We start from the raw sequence: 20801 nt of genomic DNA on the forward strand, positions 1-20801 counted from the left end.
ACGTTAATTCAAGTAATTAGAAGTGAATACATGTTTCTCTCTGACCTCTGAAGATCCCAATCAGTTCATATGATGGTATTTATAGAAGTATTAAGGGCACTTTGTTCCTAATGTGAATTGAGGGGAAATTTTATAAATTAGTAAAAAGATCCAATCAAATTAAGTACTATGTGAACACAGCTCAACCATCTTCAGGGGAAGATTTTTCAGCTCAAGCTTAAGCAAAAAAACAAAAGGGGGGGAGGGGAGGTGTTGGGGAATCCCAGAAGGACGCAGAAAGAACCGTAAACTGAAAAAACAACAGGCATTGAGCATGTTTTCATATGTCTCTTGGCTTTCTGAATGTCCTCTTTTAAAAGGTGTCTATTTAGGTCCTTTGCTCATTTTTTGATTGGATTGTTTATCTTCCTTTTGTTGAGTTGTATGAGTTCCCTATAAATGTTGGAGGTTAAACCCTTATCAGTGATAGCATTGGCAAATATGTTCTCCCATGTAGTGGGCTTTCTTGTTGTTTTGTTGATGGTTTCTTTTGCTGTGCAGAAACTCTTTATTTTGATGTAGTCCCATTTGTTTATTTTCTCTTTAGTTTCCAATGCCCTAGGACCTGTATCGGTGAAGAAATTGCTTCGGCATATGTCTGAGATTTTGTTGCCTTTGGATTCTTCTAGTATTTTTATGGTTTCCCATCGTATATTTGAGAGATGCAAATCAAAATAACAATGAGGTACCATCTCACACCTGTCAGACTGGCTATCATCAACAATTCAACAAATGACAAGTGCTGGAGAGGATGTGGAGAAAAAGGAACACTTGTGCACTGCTGGTGGGAATGCAGACTGGTGCAGCCACTATGGAAGACAGTATGGAATTTCCTCAAAAAACTAAAAATGGAACTCCCATTTGACCCTGTGATCCCACTTCTAGAAATATATCCCAAGAAACCAGAAACACCAGTCAGAAAGGATATATGCACCCCTATGTTCATAGCAGCACAATTCACCATAGCTAAGATCTGGAAACAGCTTAAGTGCCCATCTGTAGATGAATGGATTAGAAAACTGTGGTACATCTACACGATGGAATACTATGCTGCTGTAAAAAAGAAGGAACTCTTACCATTTGCAACGGCATGGATGGAAATGGAGAGCATTATGCTAAGTGAAATAAGCCAGTCAATGAAGGAAAAATATCACATGATCTCACTCATTTCTGGATAATAAAGACCATTATAAACTTATGAACAAAAATAGATACAGAAGCAGGGCTGCCTTGAACAGATTGTCAAACTACAGCAGGAAGGCCAGGGAGGGTGGGAGGGCAGGAGGGGGGTGGGTAAGAGATCAACCGAAGGACTTGTATGCATGCATATAAGCATAACCAATGGACATAAGACACTGGGGGGTAGGGGAGGCCAGAGGATTGTCAAGGGCGGGGGAAGAAAAAAAAAGGGAGACATATGTAATACTCTTTGTATTACTTTAAGCAATAAAAAAAACAACAACAACAGGCAAATGGTACTTTTTGGCATATAGATGATATTCTATTGCTTACCAAAAAAAGCATGCTATATTTAAGCTTGCATATTAAACGCTTCTGACTTTTCATGTCTACTAAAAAGAGTTGAAGAATGAAACGGAGTGTCTCTTAACTTTCATATTAAGTAATGGACATTTATAAATAAGACTTGATGATTGGGAATAGCTAAGAAAGGAAGTATTTAGGGACACAAACACAACCTAGTATTTAAAGCACCAGAATCAAAATGACTATTGTGGCAAGTTGGGTGAAATCCACAGAGAACAGTTTGGAGTTTCAGCTTTTGACAGACTGCAGGGTTTCTCCTTTTAGAACTGCTTCAGTAGTTCACTATATTAGAGAGGCAAAGTGGTTAGGGAAAAAGCTAGGTAAGCTGTAACAGTAACATCCCCCTGAGTGTACTGGTGTGATCAAATTCTATGTAATCTGGCGCTCTACTGATTTCCCATCCTGATGTCTGAGCCAGACCACTTTACACCCACCAAAAATAATCTCTATTGTCTAGGCAGAGACACATTAATTCAGTGAGAGTCTCAAGAGGAAAAAATAAACTTTGAATTGTAATGTGAATATTTAGTGTATGAAAAAGAAATGTCTTTCCATTTCAAACAAATGTGTACAAACTTAAAATATATCCCCATATCTCATTTAGAAGACTAGATGCATCAAATTGTATTCACTCCTTCGTTCCAACATAAACTCAGTGTCGGCCCTGTGCCAAGACACGGGGGAGGGAAATGCATGGAGAATTAAAATGTATCATATGAACAAATAAATATAATAAAGTGGTATGTGTTATGGTGGAAAAGGAGGATAAGGAAGGGTGTGAAGACAGTTAGGAAATGCTCATTAAATAAATGCCTTTTAACTTAGTAGTATGTTTTACAACAAGAACAGAAGACACAAGAGAATGGAGAGGTTGGTTAGGGTTATAAGGAGGCACAAATTTGAAGGGAAAAAAAAGGAAAGCTAGGAAAGGACTGACTTGAGTTTATATCTTGAGGGAAAGGACAGAGAGAGCCAGTTGAAGATCCAGTAGAGAGTGAAACTAAATGGAAAAAACAGTATGGAGTTTTCTCAAAATTTAAAAACAGGCCCATCTGGTGTGGCTCAATGGTTGTGCATCTACCTATGAACCAGGAGGTCATGGTTCGATTCCTGGTCAGGGCACATTCCCGGGTTGAAGGCTTGATCCCCAGTAGGGAGCATGCAGGAGGCAGCCAATCAATGATTCTCTCTCATCACTGATGTTTCTCTCTCTCTCTCCTTCTTCCTTCTTCTCTGAAGTCAATAAAAATATATTTTAAAGCCCCAGTGATCCCACTTCTGGGCAATATATCCTAAGAACCCCAAAACACCAATCAGAAAGAATATATGCACCCCTATGTTCATAGGAACATATTTTCAATAGCTAAGATCTGGAAACAGCCCAAGTGTTCATCAGTAGATGAGTGGACAAAAAAAGCTGTGGTACATTTACACAGTTGAATACTATGCAGCTGTAAAAAAGAAGGATCTCTTACCCTTTGTGACAGCATGGAGGGACCTGGAAGGTATTGTGCTAAGTGAAATAAACCAGCCAGAGAAAGACAAATATCATGTGATCTCACTTATATGCAGAATCTAATGAACAAAATAAACTGATGAACAAAATAGGCCCAGAGACATGGGTGCATAGAACAGACTGACAGAGCTCAGAGGAGAGAAGGGTGGTAGGGACCAAAAGAGATTAACCAAAGAACCTATTTGCATAGATCAGGGGTGGGCAAACTTTTTGACTCGAGGGCTACAATGGGTTCTTAAACTGGACCAGAGGGCCGGAACAAAAGCATGGATGGAGTGTTTGTGTGAACTAATATAAATTCAAAGTAAACATCATTACATAAAAGGGTATGGTCTTTTTTTTCAATAGTTTTATTCATTTCAAACGGGCCGGATCCGGCCCACGGGCCATAGTTTGCCCACGGCTGGCATAGATGCATAGCCCATGAACACAGACAATAGTGTGGTGAAGGCCTGCGATGGAGTGGGGATTGGATGGAGGGGTTCAAAGGGGAAAAAATGGGGGACATGTAATACTGTCAACTAATAAAAAAGAATCTTTTTAAAAACTCATGGACTAGAAGGGAGGAGATGGGATCAAAGGCTCTGTCATGATAGGTGCCTGCAAGGCAGGAGTGTGTTGGTGGAGAGATGTTAGTTAGAGACAGGGGTGTTGAGGAAGTTCAATGAAGAAGGTAAATTCTTCCGAGGGAGTGAGGGGGGCACAGTTGAGTGGTGAAGTCTTCTCATACCTGCAGAGAAGGATGGATAAAACTAGTGGAAAGACAGTGGGATAGGGGTTCACGAATGTGTGGTGGTACCAACCCACCCTGCACACCATTGATCAAAGTCTACACAGCCCCACAAAGGAGGAACTTCGGATTTCATTATTGGCGTCTCTATGTTGTTCCTTAACACTGCAGCAGTGCTTCCTAGCAATTCCATTTTACCTGCTAATTGTGTTCTTCCTTCTTCCTCATATCTCCTGTCCTCCAAAGTGTATGGATTTTCCTTCTTTGGGTTAATTTAGATTATTGGGGAAGAAGAAAGCCATCTAATGGAATCCCCTCTCCTGGGCTCTGGGGTCCCCGGGGTTGGCAGGTAGAGTCAGGCTTCAGAACAGGTCCCACGGCCTTTCCTATTACTCTAGAGGTGGGGGGGGGGGGGGGGATCCATCTGTCTGTAAAATTCTGCAAGTCTTCAAACTTGGTCTACTCAGACCTGAGGTGTACTCAGTGAAGAATGGACTTCAAGAGAAATTGAGCATAGACGTGAACTGAGCATATAAGCATCCTGCCTTTGTGGAAGTTAAAGGATTCTTTATCATAGTCACGAAGCGTTGGGTGACTTTCCATTTTAGAACTCTACCCACTTAGTCAATAGGTGCATTATGAAAAACTGGACACATTGCATCACTCTGAAGGACTTTAGACTGCGGTTTGCGAAAGCAGAATAAATTTTCTTGTAGTTGTACCGTTATGTACACACACACACACACACACACACACACACGCACACGCACACGCACACACACTCACACACACTCTCACACGCCCATTGGCAGACAAGGCCACACCTCACGGCTCTGGGGGAAGCCACAGACCTCAGCTGTACGGGCTGAGCCTGGCCTGGAGGAACTTTCCGCGGGACGGAGGACAAACAGCGCCCAGACCCGACCGCCTGCGAGCCCGAGCCCTGGGCGGCGCTGGCGGCGGCAGGTACCCGGTGCGCCCCCGCGCCAGGGCCTGGGCCGTGCCACGGCGGCGGCGGGAGGGTCCGGGGCCGCGGAGGTCGGTGCCAGCGCGCGCGCACCCCCCGCCCCGCTCGCCGCATCCCCGGGCTCGGCGCTCGCCGCAGGTCCCCCGCCGCCCGCCCCAGCCTGGAACATGGCTGCGCGCCCCGCCGCCAGCCTCGCCTGCTCGCTGCTGCTCCTCTCCTGGGCGCTGCTCCGCGGCGGCTGCCGGGCGCGCTTCGCCGCCGAGCCCGACTCGGAGGACGACGAAGAGGAGGCGAGGCTTTTCCCCGAGTCGCCGCTGCAGAGACCCACGGTGCTGGTGGCCCTCCTGGCCCGCAACGCGGCGCACGCGCTGCCTCCCTTCCTGGGCTGCCTGGAGCGGCTGGACTACCCCAAGAGCAGGATGGCCATCTGGTGAGCCGCGGGGCCCTGGCCGCCTGCGGGGACCTGGGCGGGGGCCGGCGGGGAACCGCGGGAAACGGGGTGCGCACACCCCCTCGCTGCGGGCGAGGTCCCGGGCGGACCGCGCGGCCGGGCTGGGAGAGGACGCGCGGGTCACTGTGCGCCAGGGGCGCTCCTGGGATAACCAGCCGCCCGGAGCTCCGGTGGTGGGGGTGTGTGTGGGGGTGTGGGTCCGGGCAGCCTCGTCCTCCCCTCGGTCAAGATTCTGGGGACACCCCACAGTAGTGCTAGTTTCTCCCCCTTTCCGCTCTCGAGGTTTCCTCTTTCCCCACCTCATACCCCGCGCCCTGGAGTGAGGGGATAAGGGTGTCCTCCCCTCCAACTCCAGACGCGGCTGGGAAGGTAACTGAGGCTGGCAGGGGGGCTCCGGAATGGCTGGGGTGGTGGAGGGTGCGCTGCCCTGGCTCCCCAGTGCCGGCCGCTGCGCCCTCTTCAGAGGCTCCTGGTTCTCGGGGGTTGGGAGGGGGCAAAGAGGAGATCTGGACCCAGAGTGTGAGCCTGGTGGGACCGCTGTGCTTCCGCACCCACGCCAGCATCCTGGGTCCTGTCTCCTTTGAGGCTCCAGACTGTCCCTGCCTGTGCATCCCCTGGGGACTCATTCCCCGCCGCAGAAGCCAACCGCGTGGGGCGCCCTGGAGGAGGCAGACAGCCAAGTTTTGTAACCCTTAGCGTAGAGCTGCGGGCCTGGTTCCTGGGTTTGCTGCGGGGAGGGCTGGGGCATCCGTGGAGGTGCCTGTCCGCTCCACCTTTAGGAATGGGTCCAGTCCCACATCTTTGAAAAACGCAGGTATCAGAGGCCGGGACGTTGGCGGCCAGGTGAGCCGCTAAGGAGCCTGTGGGCGAGGGGATGCACGCCGACCAGGGCAGATAGGCAGCAGGGTACACCGACAAAAGGGACAAGAGGACTTCCCCGAGGAAGACAAAGCCCAGTTCACTCGGGAGCAGTTTCTGTCTGGTGCTGATAAAGGGAGCTGTCCGCAGACAGAACTTATCCTCGGAGCAGCGGTCTGGCAGAAAGAAAGAAGGATGGATAACGCAGTGGCAGGAATTGGCAGCCTGAGGGTACCTGGTGGGAGAGGTGCAGAGGTGAGAAAGCAAACACGAAGTATAGAGCGGCACTGTGCTGTACACTGCTTTACTATACGCCCGCTAGACGTGACCACTGCCACGGAGAAGAACATGCTGTGTGGCCAGTGGGAACGCTGGTGCAGCCAGGTTTTAAACCAGAAGGAAGGATTTTTTTTTAACCACTTCAATCCCAAAAGAAAATTTCACAAACGTCCATTCCCAGATTCCCTTTTCAAAAGAGATGCTTTACAATAGGGTCTTTATGCATTGCTTAGTTTTAAAGAGCCTTCCAATAGTCACTATTTAGAAGAGATACCGTGATCCTGTGTTACAAACGAAGAAAGTGAGACTTGAATCAGTTCAGAGACCCAAAGTTACAGAATTAATAAATGGCAGAGCTGGAATTTGAACCCAAGTGTGTCCCTAAACACTGCCCTGGTAAGGGAGTAGTGGGAATAAGACACTAGAAGCAATAGTTATACAAATCTATAGGCTGCAAATTAGGAAATGTAAGTTGTTTGTCACCAACTTGATATGTGACTTTGGGGCAGTTTCGTGGGAGCCATAGACTTTAGTTTCCTCAGTAAAATGATGGATTGGGACTACATTTGAAATTAGAATTCCAGAAGTTCTTTCCAGCTCTTGAATTACATAGATTTTATGATGTGATCAGAATTACTAACCAACAACGATTGTACTTCCTAGGTCCCGCATACTCCAGGTTCTACTGACTTTGGTGTTCTGTTTAGGTGGGTAGTTTCCCAGCTTTGCATAGATCTTTGGGATCTATATTTTTTACCCTCATTCATGGTCCATGTAACCACTTTGTCCTTTACGGCCAGTGTTGGAAAGTTAAGGAAGAAACCTGAGGCTTGGGTAAGGCCTTGGGCAATCCGCGGATTAGCCACTAAAAACTCTCCTTTGAGTTCTAGCTTAGAAACCTTATATCATTTATTAGATAACAGTCACCAGAATTGGCAGTTCTAAGGAGAGCTTTACAGCTCTCAAAGTGCTTTCATCAGCTATGTTATCTTATTTGATCCTGACTGTCATTCTGTAAAGAAATGAAATTATCTGCATGTTATAGAACTCATCTGTTAAAAGTAACTGACTTAGGATTACATTTATTTGTTAATTTCACAAACACTTAATGCTAAGAGCACACAGTTCTGCTAAGCACCTTACATTCACTTTCTAGTTTACTAGTAATGGTCATTAAAAACCTATCAGGTGTATACTGTAGTATATACCCTTTTGCAGATGAGAAAACTGAGGCACCACGAGGTTGTACAAGCACATGCTCCTAATGATATTTTGTGTGTGTGTGTGTGTGTTTTGTGACAAGACTTTGTCTTCCTCGGGGAAGTCCTCTTGTCCACTATGCCAGATTTGGGCCATTTGGGCTGAGAAAAGTTGAATTTGATGTGGCTCCTTAAAGACAAATATTGCTTCCCCCCCCCCCCCTTTCTTTTTTAAATATATTTTTTTATTGATTTCAGAGAGGAAGGGAGAGGGAAAGAGAGATAGAAACATCAATGATGAGAGAGAATCATTGATTGGCTGCCTCTTGCATGCCCCCTACTGGGGATTAAGCCTGTAACCCTGGCATGTGCCCTTGACCAGAATCGAACCTGGGACTCTTCAGTCTGCAGGCTGACACTATCCACTGAGCCAAACCAGCTAGGGCTTTTCTTTCTTTCTTCTTCCTTTTTTTTTTTGCTGGGCAGTGTAAGGTCGTCTGAATGGCATTTACAGGATGTAGTGACTTCTAAATCAGATTAGGACAGATGGCTGGACACGGAAGTCTTCTTGAGGAGTTGACACTTTGTTTGAACTCAATTAAACCTGGGGTGGAAGGGAAGGAGGGTTCCAGAAAGAGGGAACAGCGAGACAAAAAACAAAAGGCGCTGGGACATTAACCAGAGTTTACTGTCAGGGGAAATAATATGGGTGGCAGGTCTATTGACTGTAAACCTCCCAACTCATCGCATTGTACCACCGGAACTGCTACCTTTGTGAATGGCCCTTAAATAGTATTTGGCTGGGAAGATTATGGGATAACCAACCCTCTAGAAGGAGGTGGTACCTAAGTTTAGGATGCTACATCTTTGAGGGGCTTCAGCCAATTGCTTACCTCTAGTCTCTCTGTCCTAACTCTACTCAACATTCTCAGATGCCAAGCTGGTTAGTGTTCACTCTGCAAAGCCAGCGCACGCTGCTCTCAAAAGCAATCAGTGTCAAAAATGGCTGTGAGCTACCCAGAACCTTACAAAATAGAACCCTGTTGAGTATAGAGCCTGGGTGCCTACTTCAACAACTGTGCAGACTTGGTCTTCTCATTCATCTGCTTACCTCTAACCATGGCCGGAGAGCACCTGATAAGACATCTTTCCTGTATGGGTAATTGAGAGGCCTGGCTCACTGATCACATTCAGACTTCCCAGTGATAGGATTTTTCCCCCCACCTAAAGTTCTCGATCAGGGCTGCACTGCATCCAGGTGGAGTGAGGGTCAACTCATTGACCTGAAAACTTTTGCTGTCAGAGAATGAGTATAGATATCTCAGCATCAGGTTTATTCAGATTAGGTTGAAGGAAGGCAAGTTTATATTTTAGTGATACTTTTTATCAGCAAAAGGAAAATGTGTCCCATGTACCCATCTCATCTGAAAACCCCAAAAAGATAACGGTTTTCCTTTAAATTACCACAGCTTTGTTGTATGGAACTAAGGAAAGTAATCCTTGTGTTCTGATTCCATCCTGCACTGAGTTCGTGGGAATCACTGCTGTGCTGAGATGAAGGGAGCTGGAGGCATTGTGACATGTGGCAGTGGGCTTCGGTGGCTTCTCTTTAATTCAGTGGAGCCATGGACAGTGGCCTTAGCCATGGAGGGAAGGCTGAACTCATCCCCCTTCCAAACCTATGATTAAGGGGAGCAGCGCCAAGTACCACGATAATGAAAAGTGGATTGGGACACAAGGAAAAACATTTGACCCAAAGATACATTAAGTTTGTCTTTTGGAGAGCCTGCTGTTGGCCTTGGGAAGACGGTTGGGGTTGGCAGAGTCTGTACAATCACAAGGCAGTAACCGCCATGTAATTACAGAACCATTTGGGCATTTCACTTGGTAGAGTGTTGAAAAGTAATATCCTCCATTGGGGGCCATTGTATGGCTTTCTAAATAAAGAGATGAGTTTCTATTGACGTGCACATAAACAGTGGTGAGCTATACTTGGTCTGGGTACTGGTCCCAATATTTGTATACACTACTTACTCTGTGCAGTGTTTGGGGGTTAGCTTGGATTGACCTCCACAGTTTAATGCCCAACCAGGAGCATTTTGGTGGATATTTAACTAGATTCACTAATATATGTATGTGTGTAAAATGTTCCCAAACTACTACTAACGATCGCTTTCAGCACCAGCAGTGAGAATGATGTCACATTTCATCTTGACATTAAATGTTTTCATTACCTTTATGGAGAGAAGTTTCAGCTCAAGGCTGAAAAAGTGGATGATACTTTAGTCCCCTTCTCTCCATTAGTCTTTTTTCCTCACCTTTAGTATTCATAGCTGGTGGTTTAGTACTGAAGTTGGAGTGTGTGAGCTTAGAGTCAGACAGACTAGGGGCCCATCAGCAAACCTATGAGCATAGCTTCCCCATTTGGAAGTGACTATTAATAACACCTACCACGAAGATTTCGTTTAACAGCAAATGAGATAATATGTGGACATTGTCTTTTACATAAATGCTAATAAGTAGTAGTTGCCATTTTCAATTCATCTCTTCCTTTTTGTCCCATCTCCTTTATCTTTATCTTCCAAATGAAAATTAATATATATATATATGATCAAAAGGAACTCTATTTTCTTCCTTTGAATAATAAATGATCAGCATGATGCAAACTAATATTAAAAAAAAGATGTGCTATTATAAACATTTTTGTTTGATAACGGATTTACTTCTGACAACAACCCTGGGTGAGAGGTGCCACACTCTCCTCATTTTACACGGGAGGAAACTGAGGCACAGAGCATTTAAATGACTTTCCTGATGTCACCAGGCTAGTGAATGTTGGAGCCAGGATCTGACCCAGGGAGCTAATGGCACAGACTGAGTACAGATGGTCTGTTTAAGATTTAAAAAGGACCAATTAGTTCTAGTTTTTGCTTCTGTCAGTTCACCCAATTTGGGAAGATAGGAGTGCCAGTGTTTCTTTCAAACAAGAACGGCCCCTTCTACTTAAATGACATAAGGACTCAGTGGTTCCATTCCGCTGTCTTGATAATTTTGTCACTTAGCTTAGACATTTCTAATTACTGAACTCTTTCTATGGTAGATTTCATAGAAACAGAATGAGGCAAACTATGTGGGTTGCCCATAAATACTCAGGTCACTTGCTATGATCACAGCTACATAGAAACAGAAAGAAATGTACCAAGTATTGTTAGCGGCAAATGAATCCAGCGGCACTATTCATACACGAGTGGCTCTAGCATTATAGGTTCATATTGGCAAAACTGCAAATACCAGGTTTTCAGCCTTTTTAATTAGTGGCCTTAGATTTGGTTGACCCCCTAAACTCAACTTTTTTCCAAATGATTGGAGAAGATTATCAGTCCTTCCCCACCCCACCCCCACCCCCACCCCCAATTTCAACACACGGTTGACTCTCCGAATTACATATTTCCTTTGGGTAAAACCTGAAGTGACTACCACAGGTCACCAATCCTCTTGTTCTAGTTATGACAGATTGCCTGCAGGGTTAGGAAGGATGCCTACATTGTCCTGGTTCTGTGTGGCTAATTACCTTCCATGGGTGGGGAAAGTAAAGCACAATTCAAGGATTCGACCCTCGTATGTTATCTACCCAGTGAATGAGCATCCAGGTGAGACACCAGATCTTTAGATTTTAAGCCCTGTGTGGCTCTGTTCTTTTATAACAAATGTCGCTCACAGGGTAAAGGAGCATGCCAGGTATCCTAAGCTGGGTTCAGTTTTACAGGCTTGTCTTCAGCTCTTTCTCCAGGTGACTCCATCACCGAATTTCTTTGTGACTCCAGGCACATAAGCATGCTCCCGGTGACCCTCTCCCTCCACTGTATCTGGCGGTGGTAGGAATGAACAGTGAAGGCTTTGTAACCAGAAGGGCTGCTGGTTGTGTGCCTCAGTCCTTTTTCCAACCCTTAAACATACCCCAGGGTCATATCACTGTGCAGCACTGTCTTCCAGTCAATGGCACAGTATAGTAGGACATTATAAGGCTCATATGGGGACTAAAGTAGGACTATTATAAGGCTGGTTTCTACGCATTTCTTCAAATAACAATGTACAGTAAAGTTAAAGTCTCAGAGAAAATGATCAGCCTGTAGTAAGGTTGTGAGTCCCATTCTCCAGGTGCCATATTATGACGAGCTTTCACTACATGGGTTTAAGTCATATTTGTTATTCATCAGAAACTTAAAAATACGTGTATTGTATATGTCTTGACAGAGGTATTCGCAAAGGACTTACTTTTCATTTCATTGTACTTATGTTGTTAGAATACCACATAGTACTGATTTGGAAAAAAGAAAAGTAAATCTCTTAGAGTCCCTGTAGATTTACTTAATAGTAATTTAAGTATTTTATTAATATTTTTTCTCTTGACTTTTTAAAAATTAAATAGTAACACAACATAAAAATTCAAACAGTATGAATAGGAATACAATAAAAAGTAAGCCTCTCTTCTACTTCATTCTACCTGCCAGAGGCAACCAATGTTACCAGTTTCTTGTATATCCTTCTAGAAACTTTCTGTGCACATACACGTACCCTATTGATGTCAACCCAAATATGAGTATTTTATGTAGCCTGTTCTGCATAAGTGTGATTTAAAAAAAAAACAAAAACCAAAACACAACTTCTGTTAACCTCTGTTCAACTCTGCCAGCCCACCTACATTCATACCTCTTCCTGGTAGCGACTCTGAACCTAGCCCTGTTCTGCTCTCTTGTCCTGTGTCTCTGGCCCTTAGAAAATCTGGTCCTAAGCTCATTGAAAAAAAAAACCCTCTTTTATGAAGTGTAATATGCATCCAAAAAGTGCCTATATTATAAATACATAACTGAATAACTTTTCACAAACCGAACATGTCCGTGTGACCAGCACCTGCCTCACCGTTGCGTTTGCACACAGCAATGACTGTTGGGGCCGAGTAGCTGCAGTCCCCTGCAGTGTTTCTAGACCGTCACATCCCCGTGGGGACCACTCTGTGTGCACAGTCTGACTCTTTGCTGTGGCTTGCCTGGCCCCCGTTGGCATTGGGGTGTGACCCTTGCATCCTCCTCTGGGGCCCTAGGACTCAAGCAGTAACTGCGTTCTAAAACCAGCAGGCGTGGCCTGTTGCCAGCGAGATCTAGAGGTCAAGGGCCCAGGATCCTATTTCTTTCCCCTCAGCTCTCCATTCCTCTGGTAGGAAAGCCGTGTGTTAATGTTCATGAGAGTACAAAGGGATCTCGTTATAGGTAATCATTGACAAGTCATGCGAAATATAAATAGAGCGGCTGCAATTCATTCACTGGGACTTGCTGCCATTCGGATCCGTGAAAACACAGTGTTTGTGGTTGGTGGCGTCAGCCAAGTCTCTTGCATGAATTAAACCTTAGCTCTGGCTGGAGGGCATTTCCTTTCCTCTCTAGGAGCACCGTACAGAAATCATTTCAGGCTTGGGCTCCCAAGAGTAGCTTTACGACATCCTGCCAAGGCTGGACTGGGGACTTTGTAACACGTTTCATGTCATGGAGGCTGTGTCTGTTATTCTAGTTGTTTATCAGACTTGGCAAGCGGAGGCCTGTCCCTGACTTGATGGTTTAGCTCAGTGGTTCTCAACCTTCTGGCCCTTTAAATACAGTTCCTCATGTTGTGACCCAACCATAAAATTATTTTCGTTGCTACTTCATAACTGTAATGTTGCTACTGTTATGAATCATAATGTAAATATCTGATATGCAGGATGGTCTTAGGCGACCGCTGTGAAAAGGTTGTTCGACCGCTAAAGGGGTCGCAACCCACAGGTTGAGAACCGCTGGCTTAGCTGATGATATTTTGTTCCTCTGCAAATGTAATGCAAAACAATCCCCCTCCCCCAATGTTTTCTGATTAATGTTTCAAGACCCCTTGGAGGATATGCATTTCAGAAACATTCATGTTAAATAACCAATGATCTTGGGTTATGTGCTCCTCAGAGTAGGTGTGAGGCCGGCCGCTGCTGGGAAGCACTCTGGTGCATACTGGGTTTCATTGATAAATGGGCTGTTTTGGAAGAGCTCTTTACCTTCTAGGCAGAATCACTTCAAAGTCTACTGAGGGATGTGTCAGGCTGAAAAGAGAAGTTTCCTTAAATGAATCTTCCCCCATTTTGGCTGTTGCTGTGGTCTGAATGTGTACCGCCCAAATTCATATGTTGAACTCTAAACCCCCAAAGATGATGGTATTAGGAGGGGGGGCCTCCCAGAGGGTTCCACCCTCCTGAATGGGCTAACTGTTTAAAAGAGGCTCCAGAGAGATCCTTCAACCCTTCTACCATGTGAGGTGGACACGAAGAGGGTCTTCACCTGACCTGGCCATGCTGGTGCTTTGACCTTGGACTTCTAGCATCCAGAACTTGCGAGAGAAACAAATTTCTGCTGTTTATAAGCCACCCAGTCTGTGTGTTTGTTCTAGCAGTCTGAACAGATTAAGCAGCTGTCAAGCTCAAGAAACCGTGAAGGTCCCAGTTGGCATGGCTCAGTGGTTGAGTGTTGACTTATGAACCAGGAGGTCACAGTTTGATTCCCGGTCAGGGCATATGCCCAGGTTGTGGGCTCAATCCCCAATGTGGGGTATGCAGAAGGCAGCCGATCAATGATTCTCTCTCATCATTGATGTTTCTATCTCTCTCTCCCTCTCCTGTCCTCTCTGGAATCAATATATATATATATATATATATATATATATATATATATATATATAAAATAAAAAAATTTTTTAAAGAAAGAAAACCATGAAGTTAGCTTAAAGTGCCTGCATTTTATACAATAGGGAAGTAGAATTCTTTCTTTTCTCTCTGAAAGTGATTGTATATGGTTTGGAGGTTGGGGCGAGCTTTCTGTTCTCACAGGATGAGAGCTGATTCTGAGTAAGAGGAATGTATGGAGGTACCTTGGCATTCTCCCTAAATGTCATCAAGTGAGAAATTGCTGCTTTTCAGGGTCTTGAGAAAGGTAGAATTTTCTGGAGACTAACGGCAGAACTTAAATTCCTGGGCCATCTGTGAGAAATGTGGTTGTGGACAATTGGTCTGTGGCATTTCCAACACGGAGTTTCTTTCTGGACCGCAGGACTGCTTTTTAGTTTCTTGGTTTCCAGCCAGCCGCATAATCTGTTCAGGCTCCACACACCACAGCGGTTATGGTTTAGACCCGCCAAGATAGTGGGAAGTTGCTGCCAAATGGAATCAGGGTTTTTCATATCATGGCCGCACAGTTGCACAGTAAGTGTGTATGAAGCTCCAACATTCCGTCTGCTGGAACAGATTGGGGCTGAAGCGCATTCAGACCCTGTCTTGTGTTTCCGATGGATTTTGTTGAAACAACCAGCATACTAAAATATTTTAGAAAATTACACATCTCCTCCCTGGCCTTCCTCAGTTTTGTTAGACTTTATGATTTCCTAGGCACATTGATTTCCGTCCGAGAAAATTCTCTTTCGCACCATAAACCATGAATTTCTAAAGCAACGGACTAAAAATATGTTATGTGCATTCCTTTATTCATTTGGCCATTGCAGATAGTCTAGGTGGATGAATCCAGGTCTTCATGTTGAAATTAGTAGTTGGGGTGGCCTACAAGCGACTCACTCTCCCCCTTGGTCAAGTTCATTGGCCATGAATGGACATTGGTTCTCCATCACTGTTCTGCCCACCTTTTGGTATAAGACCGCTGGACTTCAACTCGTGGTTACTAAATGCTGGCTCAGGGGCCAACTGTATCACAACACCTAAGATGTTTATTAGTTACACAGATTTCTGGGCCCCGTTTCAGCCACATTCAATCAGATAGCCCATGGGAGGGGCCTGGGAAGCTGGCCTTAAACGTGGACACAAATGATATGGATGTACCTCTGGGTTTGGGAACTGCAAGATGGGCTCTCAGAAGGCCCCCTGAGGAATAGGGGACAAGGACCGAAGGCTGTGTATGTATCTAACATACAGGCCCTGGGATTTTCAGAGCTTGGAAAGTTGGCATACTGTGGAATCTTCTAAACTCCGGGTTCCAGGTACTGAAGAATGAAGGCCAACGGGTTTTCTTATCAAGTGAAGTAGGAAGGAACAGGGTTATAAAGGAGGGGCTGTTCCAGGTGGGCATCATTTGTGTTTTTTATTGAGTCAAGCACTTATGTTCTCCCTCCTTCCAACAGTAACTATTTAAAAAAAAATTTTTTTTTTTTTAAGGCAGTGCCCCAAACTGCCCACTGGATGAAGTGGTCGGTATAACATGACACTTCCTGAAACCTTTTTCTTTGCTCAGTGGATATCACACCATGAGCTCATTAAGCATTTAGTTCTAGAGAAGAAAGGACAGCTATTGATAAACATCTCATAATACAGGCAAGGGAAATCAAACCCGTGCATTTCCTTCAAGTAGGTCGTCGTCATTTGAACCACTTTGGTCCTCATCTTGGTCCCTTTGTTGCTTGTATTTCATTTTCCTACCTTTGGTTTTCTCTTTGGTGTGCCATTAGAAACCTGTCCCCTCATTTGTGAAAAAACAAAACAAAACAGTATATTAAATTAGCCTGCATTTAGTAGCTGGCACTTCAGCCCTAATTATATGATACTACAAAGTCCCTACATCTTGTGTCTTCTTTAGTCATGAAATAAAAATATAAACTTTTGGAAATTCTCACTGTTCTGGTCGGCTGCATAAAGGATTGTTCTGAATTTGTCACTGCTGCGCAATGGCATGTCCTGAGTTGATATAGTAGCATTGTTACAATCTCACTTACAGGCTGCCTTCCCTGGGGCAGAGCACAACTCAGTCGATAAATCTTGTACTGGTCTTTTGTTGTTATTGTTAATCCTCACCCGAGGATATTTTTCCATTGCCTTTTACAGAGAATAGAAGGGATGGGGGGGAGGGGGCGGGGGGGGGGGAGAGAGAGAGGAGAGAGACACAGTGATTGGTTGCCTCCCACAGGATTCCCAACCAGGGCTGGGGATCAAACCTGCACATGCCCTTGACTGGACTCAAACCCGGGACCCTTCAGCCTGTGGGCCGACATTCTATCCACGGAGCCAAACCAGCAAGGGCTTGTACTGTTCTTGTACCTTAGTTTCCTTGCGTCCTTTAGGTGACAGGTCTGTCCAAAATTCCACAGCCCAGATTCTCAAGTTTATGTGTCTGTTTTCCTTTTTTTAGTCCTTTTTCTTCTCAAAAAATGTGAGCTGCAATCTGTAGCTTAATGTGTCCCACACAGAAGATAATAATCCTCTGGGGAGGGAGGTGAGCCCTGGCTTGCACACCTGGAGTTGCTTCTAGCCAAGAGCAGCCTTGGGCCCTGTGTGCAAATATTGTTTTGTCGCTTACGTTGTCTTGTGAAAGACTAGGAGGCACTGCTCAGGGGTGCCACTTCAAACAAGCCACGTATTCTTCCTGGGCCTCAGTTTCCCTTCCTGTAACATGAAGGACACATGCTAGAGTAGTGATTGTCAATGCGGCTGCTATTTAAAATCACTTGAGGTTTTAAAAAAAAATCCAATGCCGGGCCCCACCCCAAGACCATTTACGTCTGAATCTCTGGGGTAGGGCCAAGGCAAGGGGCAGACAGCTCTTGAAAACTTCCCAGGCACGGGTAACGCACAGCCAGGCTTGAGAACCTCTGGATCAGACATTCTCTGGGGTCCCTCCCCGATCTGACGGTAGTGCCCCCTCCGTGGATGTGACCGTATGGGAGGAATCTTCATGAATCATAACTCTGCATGGCTGACGTTTCCTGGATGCTCAGGCCAACTCTAGATCTTTTGGGAATGGCCTAAAAATAAAATCTAAGTTTTCTCAAAGCTCGTGGTATTTCATCCTGTTGTGCATAGACTGTGCTCAGAGGTGTTCACTCCGACGGTGGCGTCCTGCAAGAAGGTGGCGCCACACAATGAGCTGCCAAGCGCTGTGGCAGCCAGAGGGCTGGCCTTGCAGGGGCACCTCTGGAACGTCTCAGGGAGGGCCTTGTGCGCCAGATGCAGAGGCAGCAGCTGCGCAGGGCTTGCTTCCTGCAGCGCCCAGATGCTGCGTCTTGGCTAAGGGAGCTGCGTGTACCCAGCCTTCTAAGGGCACCATCCAGCCAGGCTCCGGCGCACAGGATTCCTTCCCGCTGTGTGTGTTTTGGTGCGTTGCCCAGCTTTGCTTTGCCGCATCTGTTTCATACTGGTGCAGGGCCTCTAATCATCTCTGGGTATTGGATTTCTGGTGTTACTTTTAATGGCTGCGGATGTTAGCTTCTTTTGTTTCTAGATTTGCATAAACAGTGCTGCCTTTGTCCTGTGGTCTTGACAGGGCTTCAAAGCCTGGACTGGGCATCAAAGACGCCCTGGATCCTCATTCCTTAGGCATCGGATTGCAGCAATGCCAGCAGGTGACTGGAGGTTACAGCTCCACTTCGGGGCCAGTTTTCTGTCTCCCAAAGATTAGATTCTGCCATGGCCCCTTTGATAATGACCCTGAATCTTAATAGCTTTTCCTAAGGCCTGTGCCAATGCTGGTGGGTGAAATGGGCACTGCTGGTGTTTGTCTGCAGAGCAAAGGACAGTAACTTGCTATTAGTGGACTATCCCCACCCCACCAGAGACCCATGATCAAGGGTCGCTCTGGGAAGCATGGGAGCCCCAGGCTCATTGGCCAGTCTTTGCTGATGTTGGCATGCTGGGGGCCACACCCTCATTTCTCTGTATCTTTTCAAAGTAAAGGCAGTAATTGAACTCTGTTATCCACAGCTGGATTGTCTGTATTTCGGATACAGAAAGGCCAGCTTTTGATCAGCCTGTATGGTCCGATCACCCAGCATAGCCTTGTGCTGTGTCTCTATGCTGCCCAATAGTTGTGTGTTTAGACAACAGAGAGTAATTTTTATCTCAGCTCAGAGGAAAGCTGGAAGGTGTTCAGCAACATTCCACAGAGGGCATTCCGGTGCCAGTGACATTTGGTTTTGTAGCTCTTGCCCTTTTGCATCATCTGTGCCATGTACCATGTTTTCAGATTTTCTTGAATCTCTGCCTTTCCTTGGTCTTCTCATGTGTACAATGAGTGTTGGACAGACTGATCTTTAAAGACTTTTTTTGAAATGCACAGTATGCTATGTATTTGCAGTTCCACCACTGATACCATGAAACATGAAACAACCTACTCTGTTGCCACATTATTTAAGATGGCATTTGGGTCTTGATTTCTCTATTTGTGTGTAGATCTCATTTCTTTGGTACTTTTGACTTCTCCATGTCTCATATCTTTGCTAAATAGTTTGATGGTTTATATCTATATAAAATTATAAACACTTAATACATATTCCCTTTTTGTGATGGTTAGTTTTATGTGTCAACTTGGCTGGGCCATGGTGCCTGGATATGTGGCCAGATATTATTCTGGGATGTTTCTATGAAAGTGTTTGTAGATGAGGTTTATATTTAAATCAGTGGACTTTGAGGAAAGCTGATTGCCTTCCATAATGTGGATGGGCCTCATCTACTCAGTTGAAGGACCGAACAGAACAAAAGGCTGACCTCCTTTAGCAAGAGGGAATTGTGCCACCAGACTACCTTTGAACTTGAACTACAATATCGGCTCATCCTTGAGTCTCCAGCCTGCTGGCCTGCTCTATAAACTGAACTTGCCAACCTGCATAATTGCATGAGCCAATTCCTTAAACTCTCTCTTTCTCTTGCTCTATTCATCTATGAAGTAAATATATTGTATATTTGATGCCCAGTCCAGGCTTTGAAGCCCTGTTATAGAGAGATATATTATTATATATTATCTCTCTCTCTCTCTCTCTCTCTCTCTCTCTCTCTCTCTCTCTATATATATATATATATATATATATCCTATTGGTTTCATTTCTCTAGAGAACTCTAACTAATATAACCTCTAACTTGAAATAAAATACCATCTCTTTCATGAATAACAACAACCAAAAGAAGGGCTGTGATGAGAAGAAGAACCCAGAGAATTATGTCAGAAGAGATAGTTACAGATCTGAAAACTGGACTTATTGCTGCGGACACCTGGGGAGGGATCTTTGCGGATGAGTGTACGTAGTGCAGGTCTTTTGTTAGAGTTGGCTTTTCTCATGCCTGCAAAGTAAGTGCAAGTATTCCCGAGAACAGTGGTTCTAAACCTTCCTAATGCCGTGACCCTTTAATACAGTTCCTCATGTTGTGGTGATCCCCAACCATAAAATTATTTTCGTTGCTACTTCATAACTGTAATTTTGCTGTTAGGAATCGTAATGTAAATATCTGATATATAGGATGTATTTTCATTGTTACAAATTGAACATCATTAAAGCATAGTGATTAATCACAAAAACAATGTGTAATTATATATGTGTTTTCCGATGGTCTTAGGCGACCCCTGTGAAAGGGTTGTTCGACCCCCAAAGGGGTCGCGACCCACAGGTTGAGAACCGCTGCCCTAGAAGGCAGCAGTAGGAGCTTGACACCTGCTGTTGTGATGGGAAACAATATGCACGTGTGTTCTTTGCAAAGGCTGCTGGCCAGACTGCAGGCTGTGCAGTTTGCTCAGTGCACTGAGTGAGGACAGTAGCTTGCATGTGCACTTTGGGGGATGGGGAAACGTGGCTGTTAGAAGTCAAGTTTCACCAGGCTAATGGGTTATTGCACCCATGTGGTAAGTCCCCATCCCCCAGAGGTCTTGCTACTCAGATGACCCTCTCACACTGTAAGCCAGCTGCTTCCTTCCCCTACGGCCCAAGCATCGTGTGCCCACTGCTCTGAGTTTGAAGATGCTTGTAGGACGCCTTAGTCACACTGTGGCTCGGGCATGATAGTGTAAAATGCCCTAGTGAGTTTTTCTCCTGCTAGAACAGTAAATGTGATTTAAGGGACTTGGGGGGTCAAACTGTTTTGCCCTGCTGTAAAGTGGATTTTGAAGCTTTTCCTCTCTTCTATATAATAAGGATCTGAGATTTGTTGTTGCTTTCTCTGGTCTTTATTTCAGCTGTCAAGTTTTTTTTTTTTTTTTTTTTAAATATATTTTATTGATTTTTTGCAGAGAGGAAGGGAGAGAGATAGAGAGTTAGAAACATCGATGAGAGAGAAACATCGATCAGCTGCCTCCTGCACATCTCCCACCGGGGATATGCCCGCAACCCAGGTACATGCCCTTGACCGGAATCGAACCCGGGACCTTTAAGTCCGCAGGCCGACG

At 45.2% G+C, this 20801-nt stretch overlaps 1 protein-coding gene across 3 annotated transcripts in view; it reads left to right on the forward strand.

Moving 5' to 3' along the window:
* The first annotated feature begins 4633 nt into the window (after window positions 1–4633).
* Window positions 4634–20801, forward strand: part of COLGALT2 (collagen beta(1-O)galactosyltransferase 2) — a 76751-nt gene continuing 60583 nt past the window's right edge. The window contains exon 1 of one of the 3 annotated variants that reach the window (XR_004973359.1): window positions 4634–5227. Coding sequence is in view for 2 of the 3 variants with exons in the window: in XM_036344117.1 (XP_036200010.1) it covers window positions 4965–5227 (263 nt within the window). In the remaining variant the exon portion in view is untranslated. The remainder of the gene's footprint in view (window positions 5228–20801) is intronic. The other 2 variants (XM_036344117.1, XM_036344116.1) reach the window with 2 other exon arrangements.

Source organism: Myotis myotis, unplaced genomic scaffold, assembly GCF_014108235.1.
Source record: "Myotis myotis isolate mMyoMyo1 unplaced genomic scaffold, mMyoMyo1.p scaffold_m19_p_18, whole genome shotgun sequence".
Classification (NCBI taxonomy): domain Eukaryota; kingdom Metazoa; phylum Chordata; class Mammalia; order Chiroptera; family Vespertilionidae; genus Myotis; species Myotis myotis.